Below are 21,445 nucleotides of genomic sequence, written 5' to 3'. Positions count from 1 at the left end.
GATGATGAGGGAAAAGAAATGAGATTCGTAAATTAAAGAGTTTATGTTGGGTTTGCTTGGTAATTGCTTGCTTTATTAGGAGTTGGGAAAGGGATCGTCCGGGCTGAAAATGAGTAGAATTCACTGAGCAAAATGCCGAAAATTTCATCAAAATCGGATAAAGGGGAGGCGCGATAGCTCAGTCGGTAGAGCGGGGTTTCGGTCCGGTGACCAGGGTTCGATTCCCAAGTGGTGCGCTAGTGCCCTTTGGTAAGGCATTTATCCTCATTACCAGGTCCCTCGGAGAGGACCTTAAGCCGTTGGTCCCCTGGTTGCTTGCTCAAAGGCATTCATGCTTTCTTAGCAGTCAGGTAAAACAACCTCGGTATAACAAATGATAAAGTTATTGAAGTTTAAAGTTTAGCAATATTTTGTGAAAACAGTCGTCATGAATGTGGGGGACTGATGATGTCACATCTCCCCTTTCCGTTTTCTATGTTATCACATACAATCATAATTTTTTCATTATTTCATACTTGTGTGAATAATATGTCTCCCTTATAATGAAATAAGATGCAGCAATAAATATCTTATGCACTAAATCAGTTGTAAATCCAATTTTTCTAGTTCTTCGAGGTAAAAATTTGAATAAACCTAATTTCATATAATAAATACAAAAGAACAAGTGGGGATGTGACATCATCAGCCCACATAATAATATAGGGTATTTAAATTGCGCACATATCCACCTTGTTAGGTGCTCAAGGCGCTCCTATATTACCCGGCTAAGCTAGGCGTTCATAGCGCACACAGCTTTTTAAGGAATTACTTCCTACCGGTACCCTAATGAATATTCATGACGACTGTTTTCACAAAATATTGCTAAAATTTAAAATTCAATAACTTTATTTGTTATCCGAAATTGATGAAATTTTCGGCATTTAGCTCAGTGAATTCTACTCTATTTATTAAAGGGGAATCCAGCCTTGGCCATAAAATGTTGTGTTGGGAAGGAGAAAAATAAATTAAACAGAATGGAGAAAGTCTAAAAGAAATCGGACAAGCAATAAGAATGTTATAGCTGCTTTAAAATTGAGATCACTAGTACTATGTAGATTTCAAATTGGCAACTGGGTAAGTAAATTATGACAAGGGGCAAGGACAACTTTCCCATAGGCCATGTACTTTATTATCAAGGATTTGTGGTTTTCTCCTAAGTACCCATTCCCCTGTGGCAGTAATCTAAATATAACCCAGGTAGTATATTGTTTTATGTCCTCATGAAAGAAAAATATAATTTGAAATAAAACTTTTGGGAAAAATGACATTTTAGCCATAATATGTATTGGAGTACATGGAAGAGTAGTCCTTGCCTTACATCACTATGACATCCCATATGCGGCCAATTTGAAGTCTCCGTGGGTATAGTGATTACCAATATTTACAACTTTTAAAAATTCATAACTTTCTTGTTGTTTGTCCAATATTGTTCAAACTTTCACCTATCAACTTGTCTGATATTTCTTTTCCTTATAAAAACAAGTTTTTATTTGGGTTGGATTCCCCTTTAAGCTATAAATACTTTCAGCCCGGACCATCCCTTTAATTGAGAAATTTACCAGAATGACATGCACGTAGGCATAATTTGCTGCCCATTTGGCTATGGTCAGTAAAGTAATCTGTGTAAGTACCTCCAATGAGCTCTCGGCGAGCTCGGCCCGAGAATGATTCCTGCAACTTCAGAGTCCGGGGGTAGATGTATATGCTTAAGTATTTTGCAATTGAAGGTATAGGCTTCTATATAGAGCCCGATATAGAGGGATTTCAGAATCAAGTTTTGCATATCTCATTAGCAGAATAACGTTGCGTGCTCGATCAAAGACATGTAGGCCTACCATATAGAAAATTGGGTGAGTATAGGCCCCGGCCAGGCTTATATATGACAGCTATATAGTGCATTTTATGATATAATGCACGGGACAAAAAAAAAAAAAATATATATTTTTTTTAAAATCGAGGCGTGGCCTAAAAATGAAGAGTCATCCTCCGTTCGGAAATGCAGTCCCATTTTCATTACATTGGTGTTATATTGATGAGGACACCAATCTGCTTCAAATGAGATGTGTAAAACTTGGCTTTGAAAAGTATATAATGCAACATTTCTATACCCCATGTTAGCAACAAGAAGATGCCTCTTTTTTTCCCTACAATTTTCTTGAGATCTCTAGCCCCCCCAACCTTTCTCCCTCAGAACAGGCGCTCTTCCAGTACCCCCCCCCATCTTAATCCCCTCACTCATTCACCTTAATTGCCTCTCCCCTATATCTCTCAGGCTGCCCTGTCGCTATATCCACCCCCCCTCTGTCTCATCCTCTCTCTCCCTCACCCCCCCCCCTCTGTCTCATCCTCTCTCTCCCTCACCCCCCCCCTCTGTCTCATCCTCTCTCTCCCTCACCCCCCCCCCCTCTGTCTCATCCTCTCTCTCCCTCACCCCCCCCCCCCTCTGTATCATCCTCTCTCTCCCTCCCTCCCTCACCTTTTCCCTTCCCCTCCTCCAATATTCCCCCTCTTCTCCCCTTTCTTTCAGTCGCTCTCCCTTCCCCCTTCCTCTACTGCACAATTGTATTTTAGTTCTACATATACGTTCATTTATTCCCACCGTTACTTTCCACTGTATACCATCCCAATCTTGTGTGTGGCGTACATCTGGGTCCAATTTCACAAGTTACAACTCCAAAGAACTTTGTCATTTTGGCAACTACCATGGTAACAGGGCTCAGCAGCCAATCACAACCATGGTAGTTTCCATGATAATGGCAAAGTTACCATCATAGTCGCAACTCTTAATGAAATTGGTCCAATATTTCCTTTATGTAACAATGTTACGAAAATTCCATGCCTTTCATCTTGCACCAACAGCCAGAAAATTATTCATATATTATGAAATTTTTCTCATGCAGGGTTACTGTATTTGATTTATCTAAATTTAATCTTGCTTCCTAAGGGTATTTATAGGCACTCATTTGGTTGAAGTATGGATAGCCAATTTTTACATAAATCACTAACATTAGAGATATCATATTTCAGTTCATTTGGCTCTCAAATCATTCATAATTGTCTAGAAAGTATACATAGATGATTGTACAGTGAACATAAGAAACATACAACTTAATAAGAATTTTGACACGTTTGGCTTCCCATAATTTTAGCAGAGTTAGACCATGGTCTAAATTAAACCTGACTTCAGAATACGGGCCATAGACTAAGAGGTTTTGAACCAAATCAATATTTGGGTAGGACCTAACTAGAAATTAGGCAAACTAGTAAATGGGTTAAATGGCAATATGACCAAATGTTAAAGGTCAAGTCCACCCCAGGAAAATGCTTTCTTGCATAGAGAAAATCAAACTAGCATAGTGCTGAAAATTTCATCAAAATCGGATGTAAAATAAGAAAGTTATGACATTTTAAAGTTTCACTATTTCTCACAAAACAGTGATAAGCATAAGTAGGTCACTCAGTCGATGATGTCCATCACTCACTATTTGTTTTGTTTTTTGTTTGAATTATACAATATTTCATTTTTTAGATATTTGACAATAAGGACCAACTTGACTGAACCACATGCTAATTCCACATGTTCAGGGAGGAATTAATTGTTTTATCACTTGACAATGAGAAAATTTGAATATTTCATATTTCACATAATAAAATACAAAAGAAATAGTGAGTGGATGACCTCATAGTCTCCTCATTTGCATACCAGCCAGGATGTGCATATAACTGTTCTGTGAAATTAAGCGAAACTTTAAAATGTCATAACTTTCTTAATTTACATCCGATTTTGATGAAATTTTCAGTGTTGTGCTTGTTGCATTTTCTCTTTTCATTCAAATCAACTTTTTGTTGGGGTGGATTTGTCCTTTAAGTAGACGAACTGGTTGCCGATGAATAAAGATTAGACCAAGTGGGATGAGAGGAGACGCAAAGACGAAGAGAATGAGGTGTAGGGCAATCAGCAATTTACCTGGGAGAGTTACCTGTATGTCCGGTAGGGACAATTGAACAGAAGACAAACTAGAAACTTATTGAGGCCGTCCAGACTCAAAAAGACACATTGACACTCGTTTCCTTCTTTTTTTTGCATGTGACTTTATTCACTGCAGAATGAACACTTGGTGTGATCATGGTCTTAACAGTTCATTGATAGATGTGTTTCAATGGAAGCCATAGCCTTCAATGATCTTCTGGTAGGGGGCGATTTTGTCTCCAACACTCTTTACCGCTTTCCTTCGCAGGGCCTGGGTCGGGGGGGGGGGGGGAAGCAGAGTAGAAAAATAAGTTAATATCATAATTCATTTAACAAGAGGATAAGACGCAATGGATTTGCCCACATGTATGGGAACCCTCACATGCCACTCTGTACATGTAGTGTGACAAAGATCAGATTTTGAGAGTGCAAACAAAACACATAGAGAGCATCAACCAAAAATGGCACTGAGTATGAATATCATTTAAAAAAAGATTTATTGAATATTTTCTTGTTTTGTTTTTGTGATGCAAAAGCTACATTGAAAAAAAAGGTTCAATCGATGTTAACCGAGTATTGTGTTGAAAATTGCTATGAAGACATATATTTCAACATAGGGACAAATCTATTGCTGTTGTCAAGTGTAAAAAATTGAATAGATAAGACAAAACTTGTCTCTATTCTGATGGGCATGCAACAATTACATAAATCAAGCTGTTGACAACTTCTGCATGGTAAGTCACTTGTTGTGGTAATTCAGCTTGGACCGCAGTGGTAATATTGACCAATGTGCATCAGAATTCATGCTTTTTCTCATTGTAGTTATCAAACAATGTAGGTAGAATGAAAAGTCATCATTAGCAAGCTGGTCAGTGCCTCCCACCTTCCACAAAATTAGATTATTCCAATATCCTTCAACAAGTTTCTCTGCATGGTAAGAAATCATTGTTCTTTTTTGTGGGTTACTTTATTTTATTTTTTCAAGTTGGGATGTTAGTATCACTGTTGGAGCGAATCCTTTCATTCCGATGGCTAGTTCATTTATGCAACAAGAAATTTGTGAAATTCAAACCTCATTGTTCTGCCATATTGATTTTAAAAAATATTCATGAATATTTTTTGTGGCGTCTCTACAAAAGATGATGGTCATCCCAGAGCAATCTACTTTCAGAATTTGAGGGGCCATTTGGAGGGCATAATTGCCTTTCAGGCTCATGTATTTCCTTCACTGTTTCTACGCCTCGACTTTAAATCCCACTTGTCGACAATAAAAGTTAGACTGAAATGATTAAGTGGTTGAGAAAAGTGACTTACCACTTTCCTCTGTTCTTTCTGGTAGTGCAGATGGGCGCGGGCCTTTCTCTTCTCCTCCAAAGCCTCGACGATGTTCTTGTACTTCCAGCCGACCTCATGAGCAAGACGGCCAAGTTGGCAGAACTACAACATTTGATATGAGATTGAATCAGACAATGATATAGGAATGGGCATAGGGGGTGTTTCATGAAAGTTGTCAGCACTGACTTAATTGTCAGTGCTGATTATTTCAGTGAAATCCTTGCTTGTGATTGGCTGAGAAGCTCTGGCCTCTGACTGTCACTATTGTAACTGTCGGAGAAAGACATCTTGTCAGTGCTGACAACTTTCATGAAACAGTCCCCAGCAGGTGACTCTGCCACAGTAAAAAATTTTGGGGGGACCACAAAATTCTGTTTAGAGTACAAGCAAATAAGTAATGTTTTTCATATTCTGGTCTGAAATTCCGCTAATACTGAGGTGTTGCGACTTATGGAAGGACGAATTGTGCAAAATTTGACTTACGAATTGGGACATGTAAATAAGGAATGTTTTCATATTCTAGTCTGAAATGATAGTTGATTTGACTTATGGGAGGATGAATAATAAAGTCTACTGCCTTTCAACTTGCGTTTGCATGGAATTCGACACGCTCACAATCGACCTTTTCTTCAGCCAATCAGAAGGGTGCATTTAGGATTGCAACTGATTACAAAGACTGCAATCAAACACAGTTTATGCAACAGATCTAAAAACAGGACATTAGAATACAAGTATATGTTGGCAGTCCACAACGGCATCCATCAGGGTAATCATTCTCCTAAATATAGAATTTCTTTGATCCTAAGAGATTTAATCAGTTATCAATATTTATATAATTGAGCAAAGAAAGCATCTACTTGGACAAATGATCAAAGAGTGAGCCACTGCAAACATGCAACACTTCTTATGACATTTTTTTTTTCGGGGGCTCCATTTTCAATTTTTTGTAAAATTTCGGGGGCTCCATTTCTACCTTTCGGGGGCTACTTTTTGCATTTCGGGGGCTACTTTTTGCATTTCGGGGCTCTTTTCAAATGCTACTTTTTTGTATTTTGAGGAATACCTGTTCACTTATTAATGAATTATTACTTATTGTTTAATATTGTTTTTAAAGTTATTTTTTTCATGCTTAGAATCTTGGATGTGGGTGTGTGTTTGTGACTGTGAGTTGAACTTGGATATAAATGAATTCAATATCTTATTTCTACTCCATCTATTCCAGTACAATAACCTGTACTTGGCCATGTTATAAAAGGTCCACATACCCCAACTTTTCCTTAAGTTCTTTGAAAACGCAGATCTCCACGAAAATTGCATTTCTCTATGGGGGAGTCTAAATTTGGTGAGAATGAACTCATTAATAACTTAAATATACATGACAATGAAGAAACCATTAAACTTTATTGGCAGTTTTTAATAATATACCCGAAATGTAAACTGTCTGAAACAGAAAACCACCATCATTGAGGCCTTTACTGAGCGAATTGTCCCCCTAGCTAATACAAGCGCCGATGCGGGCGTGCGTGAGCCTTCCTGCCAGTTTTGTAAAATAGATGGAGCTTTGATGATTTATTGTCTGATATTTACCTCATCCCCTAGAAAAATAAAACAAATGATTTTTAAGTAATAATCAACAAATAAGGTCAATTATTTTGGATGTTAATAGGCCGTTTTGAAAAGCAAATCTGAATGACAACTCACCAATGCGAGGTTACTAGACTCTGGGATTTATTTCCTGTGTAATTCAAATTATTTTATCACAGAATTGTGATATCTGTAGGGGAAAATGTGCATTAGAAATTGCACATGGTGGTAGTCATAATGGACCCCTATACATGCAACTGTTTCCCGACCGTTGCGTTGATTTTTTTTTCATACCATGTGTATGGAAAAACGTATTACAGAAAAAAAAGACGCAACTTCAGAATTTGAAACTGTGCTCCTCGCTATTTTCAAGGCTTGTTCATTATTTTGAGTGCGGATTTTTGATGATTTTTAAATGGTAAGCGGAGCTCATGCATATGGCGCTCGTGGGCCACTGAGTTGTTATCGCTCGGCAATAATTTCGGGGGCGACATCAAGATTTTCTGTCGCCCCGAAAGCATGATTTTGGGTGATTTCGAGGGCGACGTTAGGCATTTCCGGGGCGAATTCGCCCGCCGCCCCCGTGTATTTTTCCCGCTTACTACTGTTTGTATTCAAATGACTTCTATATTGAGGTGAGCAATATTTAACTCTTCTTTAGATCACTTTCTACACTAACGCACAAAACTTCCATCCTGGGAAAAAAAGGTCTGTTTCAGAACTTGCAGATTTATTCTCATGATTAGATCGATCCGCTGAATTGAAATTCATCACAAACAGACCACTTGAGGCATGCAGCATCTCTTCTGCATGGGAGCATTTCATCAGTGATTTTTCACTGACAATGTTACAGGCTAGAGAAATCCTTGCATCTGATTTGTTCAGAATGAATTTATTAGGGAACAACACCGACTATTGGCTTTGTGAAATACTCCGGAGATAATGCTTTGAACTAGGTTTCAAAATAATTTTTTCCACATAATTGCTCGAATAACTTTCAAATACATTTCTTGATGAGGGGGAATGTAGTATGAGTCTGAGAGGCATAGTGATCACTATTTTACGAATTTGAAGTTAAATTCTTTTACTATTGACCAAATTTGGTTCAAGCTTTCACCTCTCAGCTTTTCTGATTTTTTTTTTACATTACATTTTTTAATTTGCCAAAACAAACTAGAACTAAAATAATAAAGAAGTTTGAAAACACAAGATATGAAATGGTAGCTAACAGGCTGACAAACTTCGCGATAACACACTGAATCTACTCTACCCCCATAGAACTCCATTTGATCGGGATTATGATGATGTTTGGCTGATAAAATTAGGTATTTTCCTTTTTCTTACCTTCCTCTTGGGTTTGAGTCGCATAACTCTCAGAGCAGAGGGGACAACGAACCGCTTCTTCTGTTTAGGTTAAAGACAAGTTGAGAAAGAAGTGAACAACACTAATATCATGCGCTTACTACTTGAATGAATAATTCTAATGAAAGAAACAACAATTAACATACCATTAACTACTGACCTTAAAAAATGAGAAGTTTCATTCATTCTTATTCAAACCGCCTATGTAGCTGGTACAAAAAATAAATCAAACAGCTGTTTTCGACTTGCCGTATGGCTGCCGTAGAGCAAATGTGACTGAGGCATTAGATCATACGATGCAAGACCTGTGTTATCCACCTTTTTTACCCCTTTAAAAAATCATAGATGTCCTGTACAAACTAAAGCTTGAAAAGCATTTATGGCAAGTTGCTGGGGTCTAAAAAATCAGGCAAATCTGATTTTGAACCCGAGAACATGCTCCTGGCTTGTGTTGAGTACATAATGCAACGTTCTATTTTTTGTGCACCTCAAATAAGTTTGGGATGTTTCTTGATAGAATATGCCGTTTGTATAAATGCCTATCATTATTTATTACTCTTATTAAAGGAGAATGAAATCCTTGAAACCAGCTGAATCCATATCAAAGAGAAAAATCAAAGAAACATATTGTTGAAAAATTGAGGAAGATTGAATGAATAATAAGAAAGTTATGAGCATTTGAATATTGAGATCACTAATGCCATGTAGATCCTCCCATTGGCAATGCGACCAAGATCTGTGATGTCACACACGTACAACTCCCTCATTACTTTAGTACTTATTTCACTTATATTCTCACTTTTATAGAGTCTATCACAAGGTGAGGTGTTCTCTTTATGAGAGGACAAGTACATAGGTTTCACAACATTATATCATTGATGAATCGTTTGTCATATGATTAGAATGAGCAAAAAGAGATGTTTTGGGGTATATTTTCAGCGTCCAAAAGGGGAGAGTTGTTTATCTGTGACATCATAGATCTTGGTCGCATTGCCAATGGGAGGATCTCCATAGCATTAGTGATCTCGACATTCAAATGCTCATAACTCTTCTATTGCTAGTCCTATTTTACTCAAACTTTTGTTGATCTTATTCTTTGATTTGTCTGCTTTCACAAAAGCTAACTTGCTCCAAGAGTTTCATTCTCCTTTAAAGAAAAATCCTGTCTCAGAATCATGCTTGTTCTCATGAATAAATCAAACAATGTAGGTAGGATGATAATTCATCACTGACAGGGAATGAAGTATCATCTATCATTATCAGTAAATAAAGCACTTTCATATCAGCACAACAAATATTACAACAGTTATCAAACATTGCTGACAACGTACATGTCCATCCAAACTTCGATTGCATCAACATAACCAAGTTACAAGGAAGAAATACATGCAATAGATTAACATGCATGTGAACACATCCGATTTCGAGTTCAATTAGGGGTTTGGGATTAGGAGTGACGAGTGCATCATCCAGAAATCATATCAACTTGAGGCTTTGAATCAAGACTTGAACAACAAATTAACCAACAGTCATGTGACCTTAGCAGTCAGTCATGTGATATTAGTACCTTCTTCAACTCTGATTCCATCTTTTCCCCTTCACCAATGGCTCCTGTGGATAATGTGCACATTAAGCCAAATTTACACACGAATCTCAAACCCAACCCTAAATCTAACAGCATTCTGAACCTCAAACCCCTACCACAGCCCGTGCGGTACCATCACACCAACGTAACAGACTCTAAAATGGGGAATGGCCCGTCATCGATAAAAACCAAATTGCTTTCTTTGGACTAGGAGTCGATTTCGCTGGAGTGCCTGTAACACAACCCAGCATCTCCAAACATTCAGGCAGGAATATTCTTGTTGGAGCAGCAAATACCAAGTCGCCAACTTACCCTGTCGTAGGGGGCAGGACATCCTTCAAAGACCTTGAGCCTTTCCAGGGCTTCCACACCACGTGTTCTCTTGTGTGGCAACATTCCTACAATAAAATAATTCACATGTTTCATCAATCAAATTTACAGTATCATGCTGGTGTAAATACGTATGAAAAGGCAAATCTTGGGGGTGATATTCTCATACAATGGTTTACTTAATTCAAGGCTGATTTAGATGTTAGAACACACTTTTGTGGAGTGCCATTTGTCAACGCATTCACCAAGAACAAATTACTTGAGTATCGGTGAAAATTTTTCAAAAACGTAAATTTCATGAGAAGAAAAAATATCATGACGATATAATGATATAGAAATCAGGGAATAACATGGTACATTAATTAGCTTTGCCATGAATGTTGAATCAAGAAGAAACTTAGCACTCTTAAATTCTTGTCAAGTCAGAGTTAAACCCAGGTTTTAATATCAGAACCCCACCGAGGGGCCCGTATTCTGAAGTCGAGTTTAAATTTAAACTCTGGTTTTAAGTTGTGGTTTAACTATGGAAAGCCAGTTGTTACATAAATCTATAACAGGAGAGGTTCAATGTATCAGCTCATTTGACTCCCAAAGCATTAACTGCCTGGGAAGGATACTGTAAGTATGACAGTTGTCTTCACCATTATAAGAATTAGTAAAGAGCGCAGTAAACATGAGAAGCATTCACTGTAAACAAAATTTGAAATGTTTGGCTTCCCATAATTTTAGCACAGAGTTAGACCATGGTCTAAGTTAACCCTCAATCACCCGGGGTATTTTGATTCTTGTCATTCCCGGGGGGGGGGCCATTATGGCCCCCCCTTAAGATCTCGGCCGCTGATCGCTCGAGCGACGCAAAAATTTGCATGCTTGTTGTGTGCGATGTAATCTACAAGGCTGTATGGTAAAATTTTCCAAAATAATGAGATTTTATTTTATATGAATTAATTATGCTAATTTATGCATAAATCATACTTTTTGCTCTAATTCACTAAATAAAGCTCCTAGAATGCTAATTTTTGGTTAAAATATTCTTTGTAGCATTCTTAACAATCGCAATTAAAAAAAACTTCGGTTTGGAAATCAATTTCTTATGTATTTTATTGTTTTATGAATTTCTTATGTATTTCCTTGTTTTTTTTACTTTTTGTTTTTTATTGTTTTTTCAATGGAAATCGTTCCAGACTTAATTCTGATCATAAGCAAGGCAAAATTAATTAAATTCAATCAGTAAAAGTAGAAATAATGATACATTTATGAATTTCGGCTAAATACACAATTTGCATTGGATTTGTACATGAAATCACGTTTATGAGCAATTTTGGGTCTGACATGCACTTACATAATGTTGCGTAATGTCGTAACCGCGTATCCGGGCGTCACAAATTTGGTCTCAAAATTTGCGCGAGACTTGAAAGTAAAAAGTCAGTGAGCGGCGAGGTCAAAAAATTTTGCGCAGCGGATATATCGCGAAAATTGTCGAGGGGGGGGCCATTATGGCCCCCCCCCCCGGGAGAATTAGGGTTAAACCCGACTTCAGAATACGGGCCAGGGGGTTTCAGATCTGAATGGGCAAGACTTGGATCCAAGCCTATCGATCATGTGTGGTACGCCACGTTGACTACTGATAGAACCTTGAGTTTGCTCTTAATGTGCAAGGGCACGGGAAGTCAGCTTGTCATTATGACACACAGGTGAAAATTTAGTGGACACAAGCGCACATCATCCCAGATTTGGAATTTTCAATCTTGACTTTTGATTGTGGACAAAGGAAGCATGGTGCATGCAGTGCCTTGAAATAAAGACAAGACATTTGCTCTTGCAACAATTGCTCAAGTCTTTATTCCATCTCCGTCTCGTCTCTAAGATGTAGGGTTAGGGTAATAGGGTTACAATATGGATTTATGTTAGAATTAGGGTTAGATTTAGTGTAGGGTAGTGTTAAATCCAGGTTAAAAGTTAGTTTATATTTGATTAGTGTGTAGAATTTGTTTAGGAGCAATTGTCACTGGAGCAAATATATGGAACCTGAATTACATCACTAAATAGCAGTGTTCTATACGATGTGCACACCCATTACTTTTTGCCCACCTTTTAGGTATGTTTTAGGGGAAAAAACTATCATCTTTTGATCTTTTTTTGTCCCTTATCAGTCTCAAGTGACTCAATATAAAATACACAATGCCAGACTAAGTGAAATTCAGCCCATCTCAGATGGTAGTGCATGTAAAATAAAGCTTGTCTCATTGTTAGTCACTCGAAACAGTGAGATGATTTCATCACTGATGGGCTGATTTCAGAATCTCTTCTTCCACATATTCATGAAATTCATAAAATGGCCAATTTACACTAGCAAATGAATCAAAATCTACACATACTTTGGAGAAAAGTAAATGGCATTGTGCAATTTTTTTTTTTTTTTTTTTTTTTTGGGGGGGGGGGGGGGGGTTACTTAGTCCTGTAATATAGGTGGTGCCCTGAGAAGCTATGTGTTCTTCCAGGTTTGACAAATGTGACCTGGGCCAGGTAACATAAAGCTTAGCAATTGATCGTTGGGCACATTTCTCTGATTGATCATACACAATATGCAATGCAATCAATCCCACAATGAATTGCTCAGATTGATGTTACTGTGCACGGCAGTGTCCAACCCTTTCGCTACAATCGGGAATGGGAATGATGCGCGGTTGATCTAACTGGGTACGAAAGATATCTATTTCACAAACTGGGCAGTTCAGATTTAAAAAAAATCAAAATGATTTCAGGTTGCTTGTTTCCATGGTAACTGAGCTATGGCTAAATAATACTCACCCCTGATGACTCTCCAGAACATACGGCTGGGGCTACGGAGATGGTAGGGCCCACGAGAGGGCTTGGTGTTGGTGCGCTTGCGCATGAACTGCATGTACTTCACTGGGTGAAGGGGGGAGGAAGAATGATACAAATGGCATAAATACCTACAGACAAATGTATGTAGTGCACAATCACACAATGAAAATTAAGAAATATTACGACCGAATTTCTGGGGAGCGTTTCATTAACATTTTCGTCCGACAAGACTTGTCAGCTCTGACATCTTTCCTTAAATCTGATTGGCTAAGAAGCACTGTTACTATGGTAACTGTCTGATAAAATGGGACTTGTTGGACAAAACGTCTGACAAGTCCTTTCATGGAACGCTCCCCTGGAAAGTTATGACTTGCATGATGAATGAAACCTCAGGTCTTGGTATCACATTGTAACTGAGTTGAATTTATTGGAAATCCTTCATGATAAAAAGCAAGATGAATTGAACATGTGAAATTCAGCCCATCTCAGATGGTAGTGCATGTAAAAGAAAGTTTTCTCATTGCTTGTCACTCGAAACAGTGAGATGACATCATCACTGAAAGGCTGATATCACTATTCCCGCGCTCTCACAAAATGGACATCGAGAACTTACATCTTCTATATAGGAGGAACAATATGTGGGTAAATTCTGAGATTTTGCCATATTGCATTAATTGTATTTAAAAAATTCATACTAATAATAAATGCAAATGTAGTACAAAGTATTGACAAATACGGAATTGGCTAAATATTCAGGATATTTGTAATTAAAGCTTTCTGATATCAAAGGATTCCAAGCACTATGTAAGATGTGTTCATATGGTCCTTGGGTTCTTTTTTAAAGAAAAATAAAAACAGTATACAAGGCACAAAAAAATATAATTTTCACAAAGATTCAACAGATAAAAAAAAGACGGCCACTACACTTCAATAAGATTGGAATGTTAAATGATACCCCAAGTGTTGTAGCAAACTTTGAGGAGGAAGATACAAAGAATTTGGATAAGAGATAGACCTGGAAACTCGACTGCAGACCTCTGCTTTTTTCCAGTACATCTGGTAATAAGGTGTAATTCACAATATTAACGACAGCTTTAGATGGATTTTTTAAAGTCAAGTGCAACAGCTCGATCAAACAATGGATTGGGTTCCACAACACATAAGATTAGCGATTAATTGCACGCTTGAATTATGTCCTTTGTTACAGGCCCCTTGTCACTTGGCATTCCATACTTACGCTTGTTCCTGTAGAAGCTGCCCGAGATGTTGATGAGCTCACATCGTACTACGACCACCTTCTGACCTACGAGATTAAAAACATGGTGGCATGATAGCATGGTCTTTCAACTTGAACACTGTGACATGTTTTTGTAAATGTCATAGAATAGAAAGCAGGCCAGCTCAGATGGTAGTGCATGTATAAGGAGTTTCTTCTCATGGCTTAACACTCGAAACAGTGAGAATAGTATCATCACAGATGGCCAACTTCAGTTATTTCAAATGCATACTGAAGCTTTGCAAGTCTATTAAAGGGTGCTTAAAGGACAAGTCCACCCCAACAAAAGGTTGATTTGAAAAAAAGGAGAAATTTCCAACAAGCAAAATACCGAAAATTTCATCAAAATCGGATGTAAAATAAGAAAGTTATGACATTGTAAAGTTTCGCTTAATTTCACAAAACTGTTATATGCACATCCTGGTCGGTATGCAAATTGGTAGACTGATGACGTCACCCACTCACTATTTCTTTTGTATTTTATTATATGAAATACGAAATATTCTAATTTTCTCCTCCTTGTCAAGTGAAACAAAGTTTCATTTCTACCTGAACATGTGGAATTACCATTGTGTTAACAGTTTATGGTTAAGTTAAGTTGGTCCTTCTTGTCAAATCTGTAAAAAATTAAAATATTGTATTATTCAAACAATAAAGAACATAAGAAATAATGAGTGATGGACATCATCGACTCTCGCATTTGCATATCACTGAGTTGTGCATTTAACTGTTTTGTAAAAAATAAGTGAAACTTAAAAATGTCATAACTTTCTTATTTTACATCCGATTTCGATGAAATTTGCAGCGTTATGTTTGTTTTATTTTTCTCTATCGATTCAAATCATCAATTTTCTGGGGTGGACTTGACCTTTAAATTGATAAAACTTACTTGCAATAATCTATCACTTGCAAATTTGCATTTGGAATTTCATCAAATATCCAATTTGAAGAAAAAAATTGTCAGAGTTCTGAACCCGACATTACATTATACGATCAACTTAGCAAAAGTCAAAATTCTAAAGGTGTCTGAGATTAATCGCCCTAGTTGTAGTCGATGTAGTGACCATTCAATAACCAAAACCTAAATTGACGTGGATTAGCTCTGTTGAATACCTGACAGGAAACATGGCCGTACGCAGAAATTTTTTTGCTGGGGGGGGGGGGGGGGGGATGGGGCAGCACGCGTAAACAATTTCGGAAAAAAATCAAAAGCGAGGGAGCGAAGCAACCAAGCTTGTCATTGGGGCACTTTTGCCCTTTTTAAACTGGAATTGAAGTATTCCTTGCATACTTTTGTGAAAATTTTCAGTAAAAAATTTGTTTTCAAAATTTCTGGAGGGGGGGGGGGACTAAGTTAGGGGAAATGCCCCCCCTGCTGCATATGGCCATGACAGGAAAGAAAGGAGTTTCATAGTCTTGTCTTGATTTCTACTGCAGAATTTGCTCCAAGCAAATCAGTTATCTTCATGAAAGCCACCCCCCCCCCCCCCGTGTCCCTGACGTACCTTGGAGGAGGTTCTTGGCTACTATGGACGCCAGACGTCCAAGTAGATGACCTCTCCCATCAATCACCAGCACCTGAAAGGAAAAAAAAACAAAAACATATGCAAGGTTCAATAAACGATGCACAGAGTGAGCATCAGCCTGCTGAAGAGTAACCAATAGTCTGTGAAAATATTAAGTTATTGATGCGTAGGATCGTGAAGAGTTAAGTCCAAAATTTAAATCATAAAATTAAAAAACGATAAAAATCATAAAATAAAAAAACAAGTCGTTTCTTAAGCATTCAAAATTGGAAAGAATAGACACTTTCTTGGGAACTAAATCGACTAAATCAACATAAATGGAAATTTGGGGTACATCATGTACCATGCGAGTCAGCAGTTGTTAATAAATTCATGGTTTAGTAACTAACAGTTCATGAAACGACCCGAAGCCTAAGATATTGCTCAATCATTCATCATAAAATTTAAACCTTTGTAGAATTCCATACACATTTACTAATGTGCAAGCGTAATAAAGAAGTAGTAATTCATTACAAATCAAAACTGGACATTTCAAATGTCAGGCATTCCATGCAAAGGGTTCAAATGCAGTGTTTCCTAAAGTGTGTAATATTAAATGGGCATACACATATGCATGGGCCATATTGATCTTTTTATTCTAAAAAATGACAGTCCGGTTTTTCATGTAAATACAAATCAAGTTTATGCTATTTCGGTTAGATTTTTAGCATATTTACTTTTCAGAATTGTAACTTGGAATAAATATAAAATGAAGCTTTGGTGGAATATTAAAGTAATCCTTGTCCAATTTTGGGTGCGTAGACATAGGGTCCCCAGCCCCCTCATAGAATAGAAATCAAATTACGGTTGTTCATACTTGGCTCATATAGCTCATCATTCAAAATTTTTTAACTGACCTCCACAATTTTTTCTAACATTAATTGTCTGGTAGAATTAGGGTATAGGTACAACGTCCGTGAATTAAACATGACTCAAACATGAATCAAAAGCACAACAGCACAGCACAACAAGGTTTGTGCTTAGTTTAGTCCAACATTTTCAAATAGAATCTAATTCATGAATGTTGCTTGCAAAATAAAATTAATACAAAATGTTTGGGATGGAATCTTAAACATAGCAAATTGAAAAACCAGGAAATAAGATCGCATAGAATTGGACAATAACCTTAAATTATGTTAATAGACCTTATCGCAAATTTAGATTTACGCGAAGGATCATGGGATAAAAAAAGGAGCAGTAGCGCCGCTATTGTCCGGATGCGACCATGCGAACGCTAGCAGCCGACAATATAGTGTATGATTTTCATAGTGCATCAAAATACGATCGACGCTCACAGCCAACATTTTGCTTTCTTCAAGTAAACGCCTCGTCATATTTGTTCCAGAGCCTAACATCACTTTTCTTCTTGATTATGGGTGGCAGAGATAGATGTGCTGTCTGTAGCTGCAAGAATTACCACAGATTTCATGACAAGCGCAACTTTATTTCATTCTCGCGCACTGTCTGTGCGTATTCTGAGCTGTGACTTTGCAAAGTGCGCCTGTATGCACGGACTGCGGGAACTCTCGGCCCAGTGACAGTGTACGTCGGTGAGGTTGAGGAAAGTCCCGGAATTCCAAGGAAAATAATAAAATGATTAAAAAAAAAAACTCTGCAGTGGATTTGATTACTTTATTCTAGTTATATATTTTAGTAATATATATCAATCAACTGTCAAGAATACATGTCTTATAAATAATAATCTCAATCATGATTTTATTCAGATAACCTAAGTTAGCTGGGTTTTCTTTTTCTCTCCACACTGATACATGATTATAGCATGTAATTCAGGATCATGGCCGGACATTCTGAAGTTCTATTAGTGGCTTGGTCCCAAAATTGTATAATACTGCAAAGACAAAATAATGAATTAAATAGCAAAAATTTGAGAAAAGATGAAAGTATAATGAGAGAAAAATCAGTAATAAAAAAAAAGGAAATGAGGAAGGTGATCTGTGAGAGAATTAGTGACTGAAATCAATGAAATTAATTGAAGATAAAACTTAAGAAATATTTGTTTTATTAATAAAGCTGTAAAAATGGAATATTTATATCATTTACATGAATCCATCAGCTGCTTCTGACAAAATAAAATTACAGGGAGGCTAGAGGGAAACCATGAAGAATACTCTGACCTATTAGGCCAAGTAAAAAAAGATAGTAGTTGATCGTCCGGGTTTTCTGAGAGCAGTGATGAGGGAGGTCCTTACTATTTGCTATCTTGCTATTTTTTTTAAAAACAAGGAGGCATTTTCTCGGCCCGTTTTTTGACATCAGTGATGAGGGAGGTCCTTACTATTTACTATTTTTTTTGCTATTTTTTATTCAAATGATTGTCAGGCCATGTCAAGCTCGAATTATGTGATCGATGCATGCTCAATATTAATAATAAATGAGTAGAATATATATATATATATATATATATATATATATATATATATATATATATATATATATATATATATATATATATGCGTAATATATATATATGTATACAATTGTTTGGAAATCTATATGGAAAATGTATTATGCGATAAAAATCTATTGAAGTATTACTGATGTATACCAGTACTTGTTGTAAAACAAAATGTTCATGTCAAGTGAATGATTTCACATTATTCTATATAAATATATATGTAAGGGTAAAACATGCATGGGGGGGGGGGGGGGTCATTTTCATTACCATGGAGCCATGTTCAGTTTTCCAGAGCCAATCTCTCTTTTAGCTCTGGGCATGGTTTCGCATTGCAGTTTCCAGCTGCTTGTATATTCGTTTACATAATGTTTAATACTGTTCAATTTTTATTCATTTTTTTTATTTATATCAAGTGCTAAATGATTATTGAATTAATTGTTAATTGTTCACATAATGTCTATTATTTCAATATTTGTAACTGTTAGTGTTAGATCTATTTACTAATTTTTACAATTGTCCATCAAATTGAATAGCTCGAGGAAGAATTACGTTTTTTCAAATTTGAACAGAATTGGCACTTACTGGAATCCCATTAATGATTTTCAATATTGATAATGAATAACCCACTTGAAATTATTTGTTGAATATTCAATGCATTGCCTGCTGACGTAAGAAAACTTGCCAGAAAATTCAATTTATTTCACAAATTCACATGTCGCGCCAGCACAGTCAATCACATCATCCCAGCACACATGCATTCACAGAGTCACAAGCACAGCTCCTTCACTCACCGTAACACACATCGAAGTACTGGCGCTATCACTCACCAAAATACCCAGCTAAAATACAAATTACATCATTAAAATTGATTTATCTGCGCCATATTTCCAAAGCATGCGACGGATTAGTTCAGATTCAGGAAGCGGGGTCCCCGAAAATGCACTAAAAATGAAGAAATCTGTGATCTTTTCCGAGTTTGCAAACTTTATTTTCTCGCCAATTTATGATGGTATCTTCAAAATTCCAATAAAAAACCAAATCAGAATTTTTTTCCTTCTTGCAGTTACGGCGATATCGGACTTAGCAATTGTTTTTTAAGTTGCGAGAGAGATCCCAGAGCACATGAGAGCAAATCACTCGCCAATCTTGTGAATTTTTTCCACTATACAGCAGCCATAAAAATAGTAAATATCAAGAAAATTGATGCTGCAATCAAAAAGGAAAGCAGGCACGGAGGAGAAACGTCACTTTTTTTTTTTTTTTTTTTTTTTTTTAAGCCAATTTTTGAAAATAGTAAATAGTAAAAATTTTCATGCGGCGGCCAAAATAGATGCGCGCGAGGACGATCAACTACTTTCTTTCTTTACTTGGCCTTATATGGCATCATAAATTCAGGGATTTATTTAATCTTTATTCTGCATGTCATAGGCCTCTCTCTCTCTACTAGCTTATTTTTAATATACAGTTTTGTATTTGGTCTCTCCGTTCGATCCTCGAGTCTCACCCCCCCCCCCCCAGCCCTCTCTCTATAAACATTAGAGTTTAAGTTGTAACATGATCAAACTCAAAAGCCAAATTTGCAAAGCCAAGGACTAACGTTAGGCCTATATTTCCCCCAAAATAACAAAATCAATTTACTAGTTATGGAGATAAAAAGTATATCTATATGGTCTATCATCCACGCGACACGCTCTTTTCTAAAGTCCATCAGCATTGACCCGGTATGGTGAGACTACCACATATAGACCACCTCTTTTGAAACCGAATACCTTGCGCGCGTTAAAATTATTGCGTATTACAAACGATACGCGCGGGAGAGTAGGCGCAGTGTCCATAGAAACGGTAAGAATCGATTTTACGAGAAAAAAAGAAGCAACAAAATTAAAAATTTAGTAGAATTAATCAAAATTGTATTGACCAGACCCAAACCCCGCTGAAAAACCAAGAAATCCGATAGGAAACGGCTTTAGAACAAATATCCGTCGTCAATCCTCGAATCAAGTGCCGGAGCTCGCAGTGGAACTTAGTTAGTGAGACGATAATTTAGCATGTTGACATGATAGTACTTGAATGATACTGATAGAGCTGATTTTGAAGAGTAAAAATATTTCGCCACCGCGACAAGAATCGGCCGTAAACTTAGTGATCGCGGGTGGTCGGTTTCAAAAGACGGGTGCAAATGAGCAAATGTAAAATCGTCGTATTCGTTGTTAGTCGATATATACGCGGATTGAATCGGAGTCGCCGAGTGAAACATGGGAATCTGATCTGCTCAATTTTCTGCACAAATGAGACGAAAATTTGGTAAAAATTGATGAATATTTTTGCAGATACGATGCTTAGAAGATTAGGTGGTCGATAAGGGGTAGTTCCAACCATACATTGATGCATGCAGTCTCCGAATCCGATTCGCTGAGCGGAGACAGTCTAAAAGTTATCAATTTTTACACAGTCTACTCTAGTAGTCTAGACTTTTATGGACAATTTACCACTGTGCACCGTCTACTTTTGTTTTATGTTGTCATCCACACAAAACACAAATGGGCTTCTGACCTCAGTGAGACTTAGTTTTCAAAATAATTCATTCAATTATTTTGGCGAGGCCGCGCGGCATGTCCATGCCCATGGACCATACGGGCCCTACCCCTGCACAAAAAAAAAATTACCATGCCGCATGCATGGCCATGCGTGTGCTGGAGCCTGCGCGGCCGCGGACAATACGCCGCACCTGCAGCATATCCATGTATCCCGAATGTTTCTACGTAATTATTTCACTTATTTGTATAACTTTGCTCAGTTTTAATCTATTACATTATGACATAATTATAACAAAACCCTATCATGAAATTTGCACCATTGTTATTTTCATCATTTCGTTTAAGTGTACTTTGAAATGGAGGCTTGCATGTGTCATACCTTCATAAAACTCGACATGGCTGCCAAAAAGACCGAAAGGTGAACTTTTAACTTTGACGTCATTTCCGCCGGCCACTTGTTTTTTTTGTGCAAATTAATTAAAATTATCATTTACGTAGTCATCACAGGAATGAAATAATAAGAAATCGATACGTTAGAACATATCATAAAATTTGATAGACCAGCTTTCATGATATCTAAGATTATATGTAATGTTTCTTGAATATGAAAAAGCCCC

The 21,445-nt window shown here is 37.1% G+C and overlaps 1 protein-coding gene and 5 non-coding genes across 6 annotated transcripts; all 6 read right to left on the bottom strand.

The window, feature by feature from the left end:
* Positions 1–2,941: 2,941 nt before the first annotated feature.
* LOC129258784 (large ribosomal subunit protein uL13-like) lies at positions 2,942–21,275 on the bottom strand. Its single transcript, XM_064098684.1, has 8 exons — positions 21,208–21,275; positions 15,816–15,888; positions 14,272–14,337; positions 13,017–13,118; positions 10,188–10,273; positions 8,273–8,332; positions 5,324–5,446; positions 2,942–4,280 (listed from the first exon to the last, which is right to left on the bottom strand). Exons 1-8 carry the CDS (start codon positions 21,268–21,270, stop codon positions 4,197–4,199), a joined length of 657 nt encoding a protein of 218 aa, XP_063954754.1. The 5' UTR covers positions 21,271–21,275; the 3' UTR covers positions 2,942–4,196.
* On the bottom strand, positions 4,797–4,875 carry LOC129259768 (small nucleolar RNA SNORD34). The gene has a single exon (XR_008584379.2). It is a non-coding gene; the product is annotated as a small nucleolar RNA SNORD34 (small nucleolar RNA).
* Positions 9,451–9,527, bottom strand: LOC129259767 (small nucleolar RNA SNORD34). Its single transcript, XR_008584377.2, has one exon. It is a non-coding gene; the product is annotated as a small nucleolar RNA SNORD34 (small nucleolar RNA).
* Positions 12,410–12,495, bottom strand: LOC129259759 (small nucleolar RNA Z195/SNORD33/SNORD32 family). The gene has a single exon (XR_008584370.1). It is a non-coding gene; the product is annotated as a small nucleolar RNA Z195/SNORD33/SNORD32 family (small nucleolar RNA).
* Positions 13,514–13,598, bottom strand: LOC129259763 (small nucleolar RNA Z195/SNORD33/SNORD32 family). The gene has a single exon (XR_008584374.1). It is a non-coding gene; the product is annotated as a small nucleolar RNA Z195/SNORD33/SNORD32 family (small nucleolar RNA).
* On the bottom strand, positions 14,430–14,516 carry LOC129259764 (small nucleolar RNA Z195/SNORD33/SNORD32 family). Its single transcript, XR_008584375.2, has one exon. It is a non-coding gene; the product is annotated as a small nucleolar RNA Z195/SNORD33/SNORD32 family (small nucleolar RNA).
* Positions 21,276–21,445: the final 170 nt, after the last annotated feature.

Source organism: Lytechinus pictus, chromosome 4 (genome assembly GCF_037042905.1).
Source record: "Lytechinus pictus isolate F3 Inbred chromosome 4, Lp3.0, whole genome shotgun sequence".
NCBI classification, from domain to species: Eukaryota; Metazoa; Echinodermata; class Echinoidea; order Temnopleuroida; family Toxopneustidae; genus Lytechinus; species Lytechinus pictus.
This window is presented reverse-complemented; position numbering and strand designations above follow the sequence as displayed.